The sequence below is a fragment of the Carcharodon carcharias genome, chromosome 7 (genome assembly GCF_017639515.1).
Source record: "Carcharodon carcharias isolate sCarCar2 chromosome 7, sCarCar2.pri, whole genome shotgun sequence".
Classification (NCBI taxonomy): Eukaryota; Metazoa; Chordata; class Chondrichthyes; order Lamniformes; family Lamnidae; genus Carcharodon; species Carcharodon carcharias.
Window position 1 is genome coordinate 126,388,789 of NC_054473.1, and position 11,863 is coordinate 126,400,651.

Genomic DNA, 11,863 nt, shown 5'->3' on the forward strand with positions numbered 1-11,863 from the left:
TTTGTCTCAAACATGCTCAATGGTTGAGCTACCACAACCCTCTGGGATAGAGAATTCCAAAGATTCACCACTCCCTGGCTGAAGAAATCCCTCCTCATCTCAGCTTTAAATGCCCTGTCCCTTATTCTGAGACTCACCAGCCAGGGGAAACATCCTATCTACATCTATCCAGTCACTCTCTTAAGAATTTTGTTAAGTTTCAATGAAGTCACCTCTCATTCTTTGAAACTCTAGAGAATACTAGCCCATGCAGTTTCCTCAATCTCTCCTCAAAACAATCCCACCATCTCAGGGATTAGTATGGTGAATGTCCGTTGCACTCCCTCTATGGCAAATATATCCTTCCTTAGTGCTATAATAGTTTCTTTAATCAATACTGTCACCCTTTTCCCGCCTTTACCTTTCCCCCCTGTCTTTCCCTGGTAGCCAGGAATATTAAGTTCCCAATCCTCCCCTTCTTTGAATCAGGTCTCTGTTATTGCCACTTTTTAATAGTCCCACATGGCATTTTGTGACTGCAGCTCACCAGCCTTATTTATCACAATCCATGAATTTATGTATATGCACCTAGAACCCATCTTAGACATCTCATTAGCTTTTTTGATTGCTTCTTGCACCTGCCCACTAACTTTTAATTATTTGCATACTTAGCCTCCCAAAGAATTGCTCACCCACGGTTATTAGATTCTCACCATTTAGAAAATACTCCAATTTTATTGAACTCCATTTTCCATAGTTTTGCCTATTCACTTAATCCAACTCTATCTGTACTATTTGTTGTCCCTCCTAAATTATCATCTACAAATTTGAATATACAACTCTAGATGGCTTTATCAAAGTCAGTGTTAAATATGATGAAAGGATAAGATGCCAGAATAGATATCTGGGGAACACCACTTGCTACCAGAATACATACCCATCATTTCCACCCTCTGACTATGAAAATGTTTCTTTAAAGGAATTTATTGAAGCATTTCTTAACGCAACAGATTTCATTTAACATTTCACTTACCTTCTTTCACACACTTATTTTAATCCCACAAATATAAAACACAAATACTTAAATACACCACAAAATTGTTTCTGCTCAAAAACATTACTTGACCAAAAAAATTACTTTTACAATGAATTTACTTTCATTTGTTTTACTTTAAACTAGAATCAAGCCAAGTAATTAGATTTACAATTTTACTGTACAATTTCTACTAATCATTCTCCAAATCCTCAGTGTCACTCTCAAAATCCTCAGGATCAAAACTTACATCTGCACCCATTTCTTCAATGTTTGTTAATATTCTAAATACTTCATCATCAGTGTCACTCCCTGCATTTTCAATGTTTCTTGAAACATTAAATATTTCATGACAGACCGCTTTAGAAGTTCTTCCTTCTTGAGCCAAATTAGAGATTTCTTGGTGATACTAAACTCATCTATTATGACATTTTTTGAAAGTGTTTTGATTGTGTTGTTCTTCCCATAAAAACATTCAACGGGTCAGATGGCTCACTCAAGGGTGGAAATTGTACTTTAACTATGTGCGTAACACATTGACGGTGGCTCCTTTTTCCTCTTTATTGCACCACAGTATTCACATACCTCTGACCTGCTGCCAATATCATACTCCACGTCTGACTCATAATTTTGATGAGTATTATATATGAAAGCTACCTTACAGAGTCTTGCTCTCTTACTTGCAGCACTGGTGGTTCTTGCATTCTGTCACTCTCCCTTGTTTCTTGTTCAAGCCTCTTCATCTTCCCTTTCTCTAACTGCTGCCTGTTACTTTCTTGCAACTCTTTGCTTTCGCCTTTTCATCTCCCCTGACTGTGTGCCACTTGTCACTTTCCCTTACCGAATAGCGACATGTAGTGACTCAGAACAAAACTCAACATGAAATAAATAAAATGAGAAAAAAATGAAACACAAAAGGAAGTTGGGGATTTATGATGTAAATTTGTCACATTCTTTATTGAAATGTATGGTTAAGGTTAGTTAAAGCTTGTCTGAGTTATGTTGTCAGTGGGGACAACGTGTTGGCAGGGCCATGGGATCCCCTGCTAGGAGATCAGAGATCAGAGCTCCCCCGCCCCCTCAACCGCTGGTAGGAATGGTTAGATGTCAACTCCCCTACGACGTGTCCTTTGATCCAAGGTATCATCCCATCAAGTTTGGTTGAGATTGGCCCAAGGATCTTGGAGGAGTTTGCCAACAAATAAACAGACAGATATTCCACTTTTATATTTTTCTTTTTATCATTGTATTTTAACCTTTCCTCTACTATGAAAATAGATAGAAAGTACTCACTTAATAAATCTTCCATTACTTTGTTTGCTACTTCTGTCTTTAATGAACTCAATCTCCCTTATCCAATGCTAAATCATTTGGTATTCTTGCCTCTGATTCAAAAATTGTTGGTTCAAATGCCCATTGTGAGACTTGAACACATTGTCTAAATTTGCATTTCAGTGCAGTACTGAAGGAATGTTGTAGTGTTGCCTGTTGAGAAGGTAAAAATTTGAGGCTCTTGGGGAGTTGTAAAAGATTCCTTGGCACTTTCTGAAAATATTCAGGGAGTTCTTCTTGTACCAACACCAGAAAGGCAGATTAATCATAGAATGGCCTACTGCTGTGTTGTAACCATTCAGCCTGTAGAACCTTTGCTGGCTCTCTGTAAGGTCAATTTAGCTAGTCCCACTCTCTTGTCTTTTCCCTGTAGCCCTGCAAATCTTAACAGCACTGCTGTAGATAAAACACAAAAGTCATTTCGCACAACGATAAGTTAATTACACCTCAAAAGTAATTCATTGGATGAGAGGCAGTTTGATACACCATGGGGCCATGACAGATGTAGCTATATTCCTGGTTTGTCTTTTCTATTGTGGTGTAAGGTATGTTATATAATGTCTGAACCCCAGTGTCAGGAAAACTGTATCAAGGTATCATGGTTCATGAGCATGTTGGAAATATGGATATGAATGCAATGCTTCCTGCCCAGTTTCTACTCGTGATTATTAAGAAATTATTTACTCCCAAGCAGAAAGTAAACCTCTAGTGACATGAAGGCCTCACCTATTCTATCTTAGCCATATACTCCAGCCAGTACAACCCAGTGTGCACTATCAACTTACATGATACCAGGTTGTTGCTTTCTCCTGCACATATCACTGATATACTGGATCATTTTCTTTTATACATTATTTCTCTGCTCTCTGAAACTCCCTCACAGGATCCCCACCACCTTGCCATTTTCCTTTATGTCTTCAAAACTCCACATGACCAGCGAATCTGGGATACCTACTGCCACCTGACACTGAATACACAGGATCTGCCTGCAGAAAGGGTCTCATAACAGTTTTAGAAGTTCCCCCACCCCCAATGATCTGCACGTTCAAAATCTTTCTCCCTGCGTTTCTGCTCCAAGGGACAGTTTGGCTTCAGTATTGGGCAGACTTGTCTATGTCCAGGCTGTTGGAGGATGGCCAGGTTTCAAACAGTAGAGTGTTCATTGTTGTATTGATCCCCTCGAGTGATGTACTTTTATGCTTGCTTACAGGTCAAATTGCACAGTTACAGCTGTGTATACATATACTAGCAGGATGTAGCCTTTCACCGTATCCCAGTGAGCGATAATTTGGAGCTCTCTCCTTTAACCCTTTAGTTTATCCACAATGCATGATCTAAAGCACCTTCTGTTCTTAATTATTAAATTAATAGTATGTATCCAAAATAAGTAAGTCACAGTTTCTGAGGCGGGCCATCTGCACTGTGCTGTTTAATACTGAACTCCTGCTGCTGTGCGAGTGAACTCACTGAAGCTTTACAATATGCAAATTGCCCGGCAGCCGGAACAAAAATGCAAACTCAGAATATGTTAAACAAACGATTAACTGTAGCTGTCAACAGTTAAGCAAACATATATATATACACACACACACACATACATATATTATACACATTACAGGAAAAGCAAGATATAAAATGAGTGAACTTACCAATTCCACTATCATCAATATTCCAATCGAGGATTTCAGGAAACAGACATCCACTCCGATTGGGGAGAACCTGGGACTAACGTGAGTCCTCATACTGGTATGAGTGTTGACTTTATCTGGGAAGTCTGCCATAGTGAGACAGAAGTTCAGTAGCTTCAAACTTCCGAAAGCAAACGTAGTGGATGCTTCAAATTAGAGTCAGCGAAATGCTGCTGAACTTCATCCTCTCCCGCTAGTCCGGACACAATAACAGCCCGTGTTTCTACGGGGAACCTGTTTGATGACTGCTCGCTGTTGAGGGCGTTAACAAGAGTTAAAAACTGACACACATCTGACACCGCTTGGCTGCTGAACAAAATTCATCCAACCCCTTGTCAATTGTTTCCTGTCCTCTGCCGTCCAATCACTGCTTTCTAGAAACTTTATATATAAATAACCTCAATGGTATTTGATCAGATTTTATGCCTTAACTCAAAGTCTATCCTACATTTCAGGCTTGCGATATGTGCATTATTTGAGCCATTAAGCTTCTCACACCGGCACTATTTCCCTCCTTTTTATTTTACCCATCTTTCTGAGGTCACTGAAAAGCCTGGCCAGGGGATATTGCAAACCAATGTTACTCAGGTCTTGATCCAATACATTGTTGTCTCTGTTACACTTTTGGTGAATTGGGATTTTTAAAAAATGTTGCAAACAGGTCATTGACACCTGTTAACTGCGGTTGTCCCTATTCATTGAAAGAAATATTTATAGAATAGCTCTAAAACGTACTTCCAGTGCCTCCAATGTGTGGACTTCGTCACTATGTTGGCACCTTTGCAGTTAGATTGGAGTTTGTGCCCCATTAAATAAGCTTAATAAAAGATAGTAAAAAGGCATTATCATGATTTTCCTCAGACTCGGGCCTTTATATCCAAGGCCATGTGCTTCTCTGACCGAAGAATAAGCCTATTCACTCATTCTCTTTATTCAACACTGCTGGCTATTTGTGAAGGAGTTGGGAGGAGAATCAAGGGGGAATGGCTTTGTCACGAAAGTATTCATGCTGATGAGGTTGGCTGAATAATGCTGTTTAGGGCCAATTAATTTCTTCATTTCTCTCATGTGGCATCCTCCACCACTATTGCTGACGCTGTTCATTCCAGTTGCTGGCTTTCACCACTATGTTGGGGTAGGGCATTAAAATAAGATGGAAGTTCAGTTTCCAAAATGGAGGATGTGGACTTGGAATTTAAGTTCAGTTAGACTAAGTGTACACACAATGAGCATGTAGTGAGCACTTCAATTGTTGCGCCCAGCTCTTTTCCAGTTAAGCAAATGGTTGATGGGGTGGAGAAGCCCTTGCAACCACAGAGTGTAATTTGTGCTCAAGGATTGTCCAATGAGTCTTTCAAACCTTCCAAATTACAGACATTTAACTACCAAGCATGAAATATATAAGGACAAGCAGTCCTTAGGTCCTTTAGGTCGTGAGTCCCCTCCCCCATCCCCACCCCCTTTCTGTTTCCCCCTTCTCTTTTTTTTTCCCAATAAATTATAAAGATTTTCCTTTTCCCACCTATTTCCATTATATAAAATAAAAAAAAACCCACTAGAGCTATACCTTGAGTGCCCTACCATCCATTCTTAATTAGCACATTCGTTTAGATAATATCACCAACTTTATCTTTAACACCTATGTGTTCTATTGTACTATTGTTGTTGACATCTTTTGATATTCTGCTTCTATCACTGCTTGTTTGTCGCTACAACCACACCAACCCCCTCCACCTCTCTGTCTCTCTATCTCTCCGCCCCCCACACACACACCTTAAACCAGCTTATATTTCAGCTCTTTCCTGGACTCGAACTCAAGTTCTGTCGAAGGGTCATGAGGACTCGAAACGTCAACTCTTTTCTTCTCCGCCGATGCTGCCAGACCTGCTGAGTTTTTCCAGGTAATTCTGTTTTTGTTTTGGATTTCCAGCATCCGCAGTTTTTTTGTTTTTATTTAAGGACAAGCAGTGTTTGTTTTTAAGGCTAAGGAACTTGTCAGTGGTAAAGCAAGAATGAAATCCAAAACTATCATGGATAAAAACCTTGTATTCTCATCCGACTTAGTGGTGAGGAACACTGCCAAAGCAAAAAACATCACATTTCATTGCTGAGTAGTTAATAATATCACGAGCCATTGAAATCATATGGGGAATATTTAGAGAGCAGAAGGCCAAGGAACTGGAAAAATTAGCAATGTCAAATGACACTGTCAAATAATGGATTGATTTACCATCATAGAACACAGTTTTGCAATGGTTGGTTGTGCGACAAGGCCTTTGCAATACAACTTGATGACCCAATATATCCCATTTGTTCTGTGGGGTTGCAGCATTGGCTGGAAACATTAAGGTGTTGTGTGAAAAAAAAAGCTACTACACCTCATGCTACTTGGACACATGGCTTTTTGCACCAATATGTACTTGCTGAGGAAGATATTAAATCAGGTTTTCATACTGTTTTTGGCACTTGTTAATTTTATCAAATCCAGAGCAACAAACACCAGTTTGCAACGTTCTGTGAGGTGATATTCAAAATCATGAGGGGTCTGGTTGGAGTAGATAGGGAGAAACGTTCCCATTGGTGAAAAGATCTGGAGCAAGGGGGCACAGGTTTAAAGTAATTGGCAAAAGAAGCAAAAATGATATGAGAAAAATACTTTTTCAAGTGGTTAAGGTCTGGAATACACTCCCTGCGACTGTGGTGGAGGCAGGTTCAATGGAGGCATTTGAAGAGAAAGAATGTGCAGGGCTGTGGGGAGAAGGCGGGAGAATGGCACAAAGTGAATTGCGCATTTGGAGAGTCTATGCAGACACAATGGGCTGAATGGCCTCTTTCTGCGCTGTAATAATTCTGTGATGCAGAGCACAATTCCATGCTAAAGCATACAGAGGTGAAATGGCTATTTCAAGGCAGAATGCTCATGTGTATATTTAATTTCAAGGAAGAGGTATGTACAACCTGAACTTGCCGAGGTGCTGAACAACGATGTGTGACTGGCTAAACTTGCAGATATGTTCAGTGAAATGGATAAACTGAATCAAACTATGCAAGGTGGAAGAAGGTGGGACACTTTTCGCCCCATGTGAAAGAATTGATGCATTCAAAAGGAAACCACAAATCAGGAAAATTTCCATCCCTTGGGGAGTGTTTTGAGTTCTTACATTCAAGAAAAAAATGGTGACTTAAACATGATCAAACCACAGCTGGTAGTGCATCTTTCTGGCGGTTAAACTTAATACTTATTTTCCAGAATTCACAATGGGACAATCTGCCACATACTTAGGGGCTACAAAACTCCTTTAGTAAGAATATTGAAGCTAAACTGCCACCCTTTGTCCCATCAAAACTCTCAGAAAAGCTCATTGAAATTGCATCAGAAAGCTTCCTCAGAAACAAGTTTAGTGAGATAATTTTGGATACATTTTAATGTGATTGCGCTGATGTATTCAGCCTGCTTCTTCTTCTGCAGCACTGCAAGTGTTGGCCCCATTTAGCACAACCTGCTTATGTGAAGCGGGATTTTCAGCAATTAATCAATGAAAGCAAAGCATTGAGCCAAAATGAATATTGAACATGACATATGCATCTGCTTGTCAAAGGTACATCCATGTCTATACAGAATTCTTGCTCAGCACCAGTCCAAGTTTCACATTTAAGCGAAACAAAAGTAATAAATATATATACCAAATGGTATAACTAATTTTATACAAAAAAATACTTACCATGTTACAGGGGATCTGTGGAATTTTTATAACACAGAGGGGGAGGGCTCAGAAGCAAAAGCTTGAGAACCATTAAACCAACAGAAACAGATAAGTGACTCAGCTGTTGCTCAGTGGTAGCTCTCTTGTCCCTGAATCACAGACTTGAGCACATAATCCAGGATGACACTTCACTCCAATACTGAGGGAGAAAGGCACTGTTGGTGGTGTAGTCTTTTGGATGAGTTGTTAAACCAAGGACTCATCTTTCCTCTCAGGTGGCACTATTTGAATTCTCCGGTGTCCTAGCCAATAATAATCCTTCAATCAACATCTAAATGACTGCAGAGATTCACTATGTTGTATGGGTGTCTACAATTTAAAAGTGCTTCACTGGTTGCAAAGTGCATTGGTACATTCTGATGTCACAAGGTTCCAGATTCAAATCCCACTCCAGGGCCCTGAGTACAAAAATCAATGCTATCACTTCAGTGCAGCAATGAAGGAATGCTGCACTGTCAGAGCTGCCAATTTTCAGATGAGACATTAAACCGCGCCTCCATTTGCCTCCTTGGGTGGATGTAAAAGAATCACATGGCACTATTTCAAAGTGCAGGGGAACTATCCTTGGTGTCCTGGCCAATATTTATCCCTCGATCATCATCACAAAAACAGATTGTCTGGTCATTATCACATTGCTGTTTGTGGGAGTTTTCTGTGTGCAAATTAGCTGCCATGTTTTCTACATTACAACAGTGACTATACTTCAAAATTACTTAATTGGTTGTAAAGCATTTTGAGACATTCAGTGATTGCGAAAAGCACTGCGCAAATGCAAGTCTCTCTCTCTCATGGCATAAATGCATTTGTTTTTCATTGTTGAATTAAAATCATCTCATTTATTGCTGGAATCCCATTTGCGTGCTGACCACGTTATTTATTACCCAGTTTATCAAAACCTCTTCATACTCATGACTAAGGAATTGGTCTTTTCAATAGTGTGACGTTTTTATTTACTATCTGATTCGTGAGTTGGAAAAAACCATTGTAAAATAAGTCAAGAGAAAAAATCAATTTCACACTACACCAACCTACTAAAATGGAAACACTTCATGGAAAGTATATTTTCAATAAGTTCGACATTCAGTGAATTATATAATTCTTCTTGACGTCTAATCAGGTGGATGTAATAAATAAGGCAGCCTCGAACCCCAAGAACTGAAAGCTTGACAAACAATAATGAAACACTGATTGGAAGACACAAGTAACATCTCCAAAGTTCAAGAGAGTCGGGGGGCAGAGGTGAGTATGGTGGCCATTACCAAGGAGAAGGTGCTAGGAAAACTGAAAGGCCGGAAGGTGGATAAATCATCTGGACCAGATGGATTACACCCCAGAGTTCTGAAGGAGATAGCTGAAGAAATAGTGGAGGCGTTAGTGGTGATCTTTCAGGAATCACTGGAGTCAGGGAGGATCCCAGAGGACTGGAAAATCGCTATTGTAACCCCCCGTTTAAGAAGGGAGTGAGGCAAAAGACGGGAAATTACAGGCCAAATAGCCTGACCTTGGTCGTTGGTAAGATTTTAGAGTCCATTATTAAGGATGAGATTTCAGAATACTTGGAAGTGCATGGTAAAATAGGGCAAAGTCAGCATTGTTTCATCAAGGGGAGGTCATGCCTGACAAATCTATTAGAATTCTTTGAGGAGGTAACGAGTAGGTTAGACAAAGGAGAGCCAATGGATGTTATCTACTTGGACTTCCAGAAGGCCTTTGACAAGGTGCCGCACAGGAGGCTGCTCAGTAAGATAAGAGCCCATGGTGTTAGAGGCAAGGTACTAGCATGGATAGAATATTGGCTATCTGGCAGGAGGCAGAGAGTGGGGATAAGGGGGTCCTTCTCAGGATGGCGGCCGGTGACTAGTGGAGTTCCGCAAGGGTCAGTGTTGGGACTACAACTTTTCACTTTATACATTAATGATCTAGATGAAGGAACTGAGGGCATCCTGGCTAAGTTTGCAGATGATACAAAGATAGGTGGAGAGACAGGTAGTATTGAGGAGGCGGGGAGGCTGCAGAAGGATTTGGACAGGTTGGGAGAACGGGCAAAGAAGTGGCAGATGGAATACAACATGGGGAAGCGTGAGGTTATGCACTTCGGTAGGAAGAATAGAGGCATACGCTATTTTCTAAATGGGGAGTGAATTCAGAAACCTGGAGTGCAAAGAGACTTGGGAGTCCTAGTCCAGGATTCTCTTAAGGTTAACTTGCAGGTTGAGCTGGTAGTTAGGTAGGCAAATGCAATGTTGGCATTTATTTTGAGAGAACTAGAATATAAAAGCAGGGATGTGCTGCTGAGGCTTTATAAGGCTCTGGTCAGACCACATTTAGAATATTGTGAGCAATTTTGGGCCCATATTTCAGGATGTTCTGGCCCTGGAGAGAGTCCAGAGGAGGTTCATGAGAACGATCCCAGGAATGAAAGGCTTAACATATGAGGAACGCTTGAGGACTCTGGGTCTATACTCGGTGGAGTTTAGAAGGATGAGGGGGGATCTGATTGAAACTTACAGAATACTGAAATGCCTGGATAGAGTGGACGTGGGGAAGATGTTTCCATTAGTAGGAGAGACTAGGACCCGAGGGCACAGCCTCAGAGTAAGGGGTAGACCTTTTAGAACAGAGATGAGGAGAAACTTCTTTAGCCAGAGAGTGGTGAATCTATGGAATTCATTGCCACAGAAGGCTGTGAAGGCCAGGTCATTGAGTGTATTTAAGACCGAGATACATAGGTTCTTGATTGGTAAGGGGATCAAAGGTTACGGGGAGGAGGCGGGAGAATGGGGTTGAGAAACTTATCAGCCACGATTGAATGGCGGAGCAGACTCGATGGGGCTGAATGGCCTAATTTCTGCTCCTATGTCTTATGGTCTTTAATCACTCAGATAGCACCGTGATAAAGTAAATCAAAAGCAGTTACCTCATGATTGTGGGACCAAAGATGGGGGAGGGAACCTTCCTGGAATTTTTTATTTGTAGTTGTGATTCCTTTTGAATGGTTTTTAAATCAAACAATTCAGTGTAAAAATTTCAATTTGTTTACATTTACACAATTGGAAAACATTTCACTCAACCGTGATGCACTTCCTCCATTGGTTCTGTTACATGTTGTATGTAAAAACTGAGCCTTACAGACCAGGTTCTGGTTCTTGATTCTTGGTCTGTAGTTACCTGCTCTTGGCCAGGATAGCCATCGTAGTGCTCCAATTCTGGCATGTCCCCACCCTGAGCTCAGGAAAGAGATGTCATCCAGGGCTCCTACTTCAGTCGCCTCTCCAGTGACTCTTGCAGTAGTGTCAATACTGACTGACAATGGCCTCAAGCTTGGCTGTCATACACCAGTATATTGTTCACAAATTAAAGATGACCATTTGGATGGCCTGAAGATGAGTACTGCTAAGCACCAGAGCAATCATATAACAATGGTCCTTTCATAGATAGTAGCTGATTCCAATTAGTAGCCGGAGCTAAATACACTCAGACTCATCAAGGGTGAATGGGAAGTTCTATTATCTGGTAAAAAGAACTTAGGCGATCTAGCAGAAAGCTACCCTTGTACTGTTTTGCTTCCATGATTTGATGCCATAAAAATCACAGGAATTACCAAATGACAAGCAAGTATGGTTTCAATCAAGTAATTAAATTTATTTATTGTGCTTTCTTAGTATATTTCTAAGGGATTGCAAAAAAAAATTAAGCTTGATCTGTCACCTATTAGTAGAGGTAAAATTAAAATGTGCTTTTGACACCTAAATCAGGTGAGTTTTAACAGGAATTCAATGAGGTCTAGATAAATCTGGAAATGGTTCCAGGGTTAAAGGAAGCAACAGCTTGTGAAGAATGGCTTCTAAGCTGAGGAATTAATTTTCATGAGGACAGTACCATTTTTGCTGATAACAGTGTGACTGTGGCTTTCCACCCTGTGTTCAGACAGGAATGGGTGGTGGATGTGGGTGCTTGGGTTGGAGGCTCTTTGCTGGAACGCTGTGCTGGAAGAGAAGTCTGTGCATTGGAGTACATCTTTTCTCTTCTCTCCTAATTCTCCTTCTCGAGCCATTTTAAGCTATGTG

General features: G+C 40.6%; 1 protein-coding gene across 1 annotated transcript in view; it reads right to left on the reverse strand.

The window, feature by feature from the left end:
• LOC121280419 (plasmolipin-like) overlaps nucleotides 1-4,266 on the reverse strand; it is a 37,787-nt gene extending 33,521 nt beyond the window's left edge. Inside the window, exon 1 of the mRNA XM_041192397.1 lies at nucleotides 3,994-4,266. Coding sequence (XP_041048331.1) covers nucleotides 3,994-4,125 — 132 coding nt within the window. The 5' untranslated portion in view covers nucleotides 4,126-4,266. The remainder of the gene's footprint in view (nucleotides 1-3,993) is intronic.
• Between the last annotated feature and the right edge of the window lie 7,597 nt (nucleotides 4,267-11,863).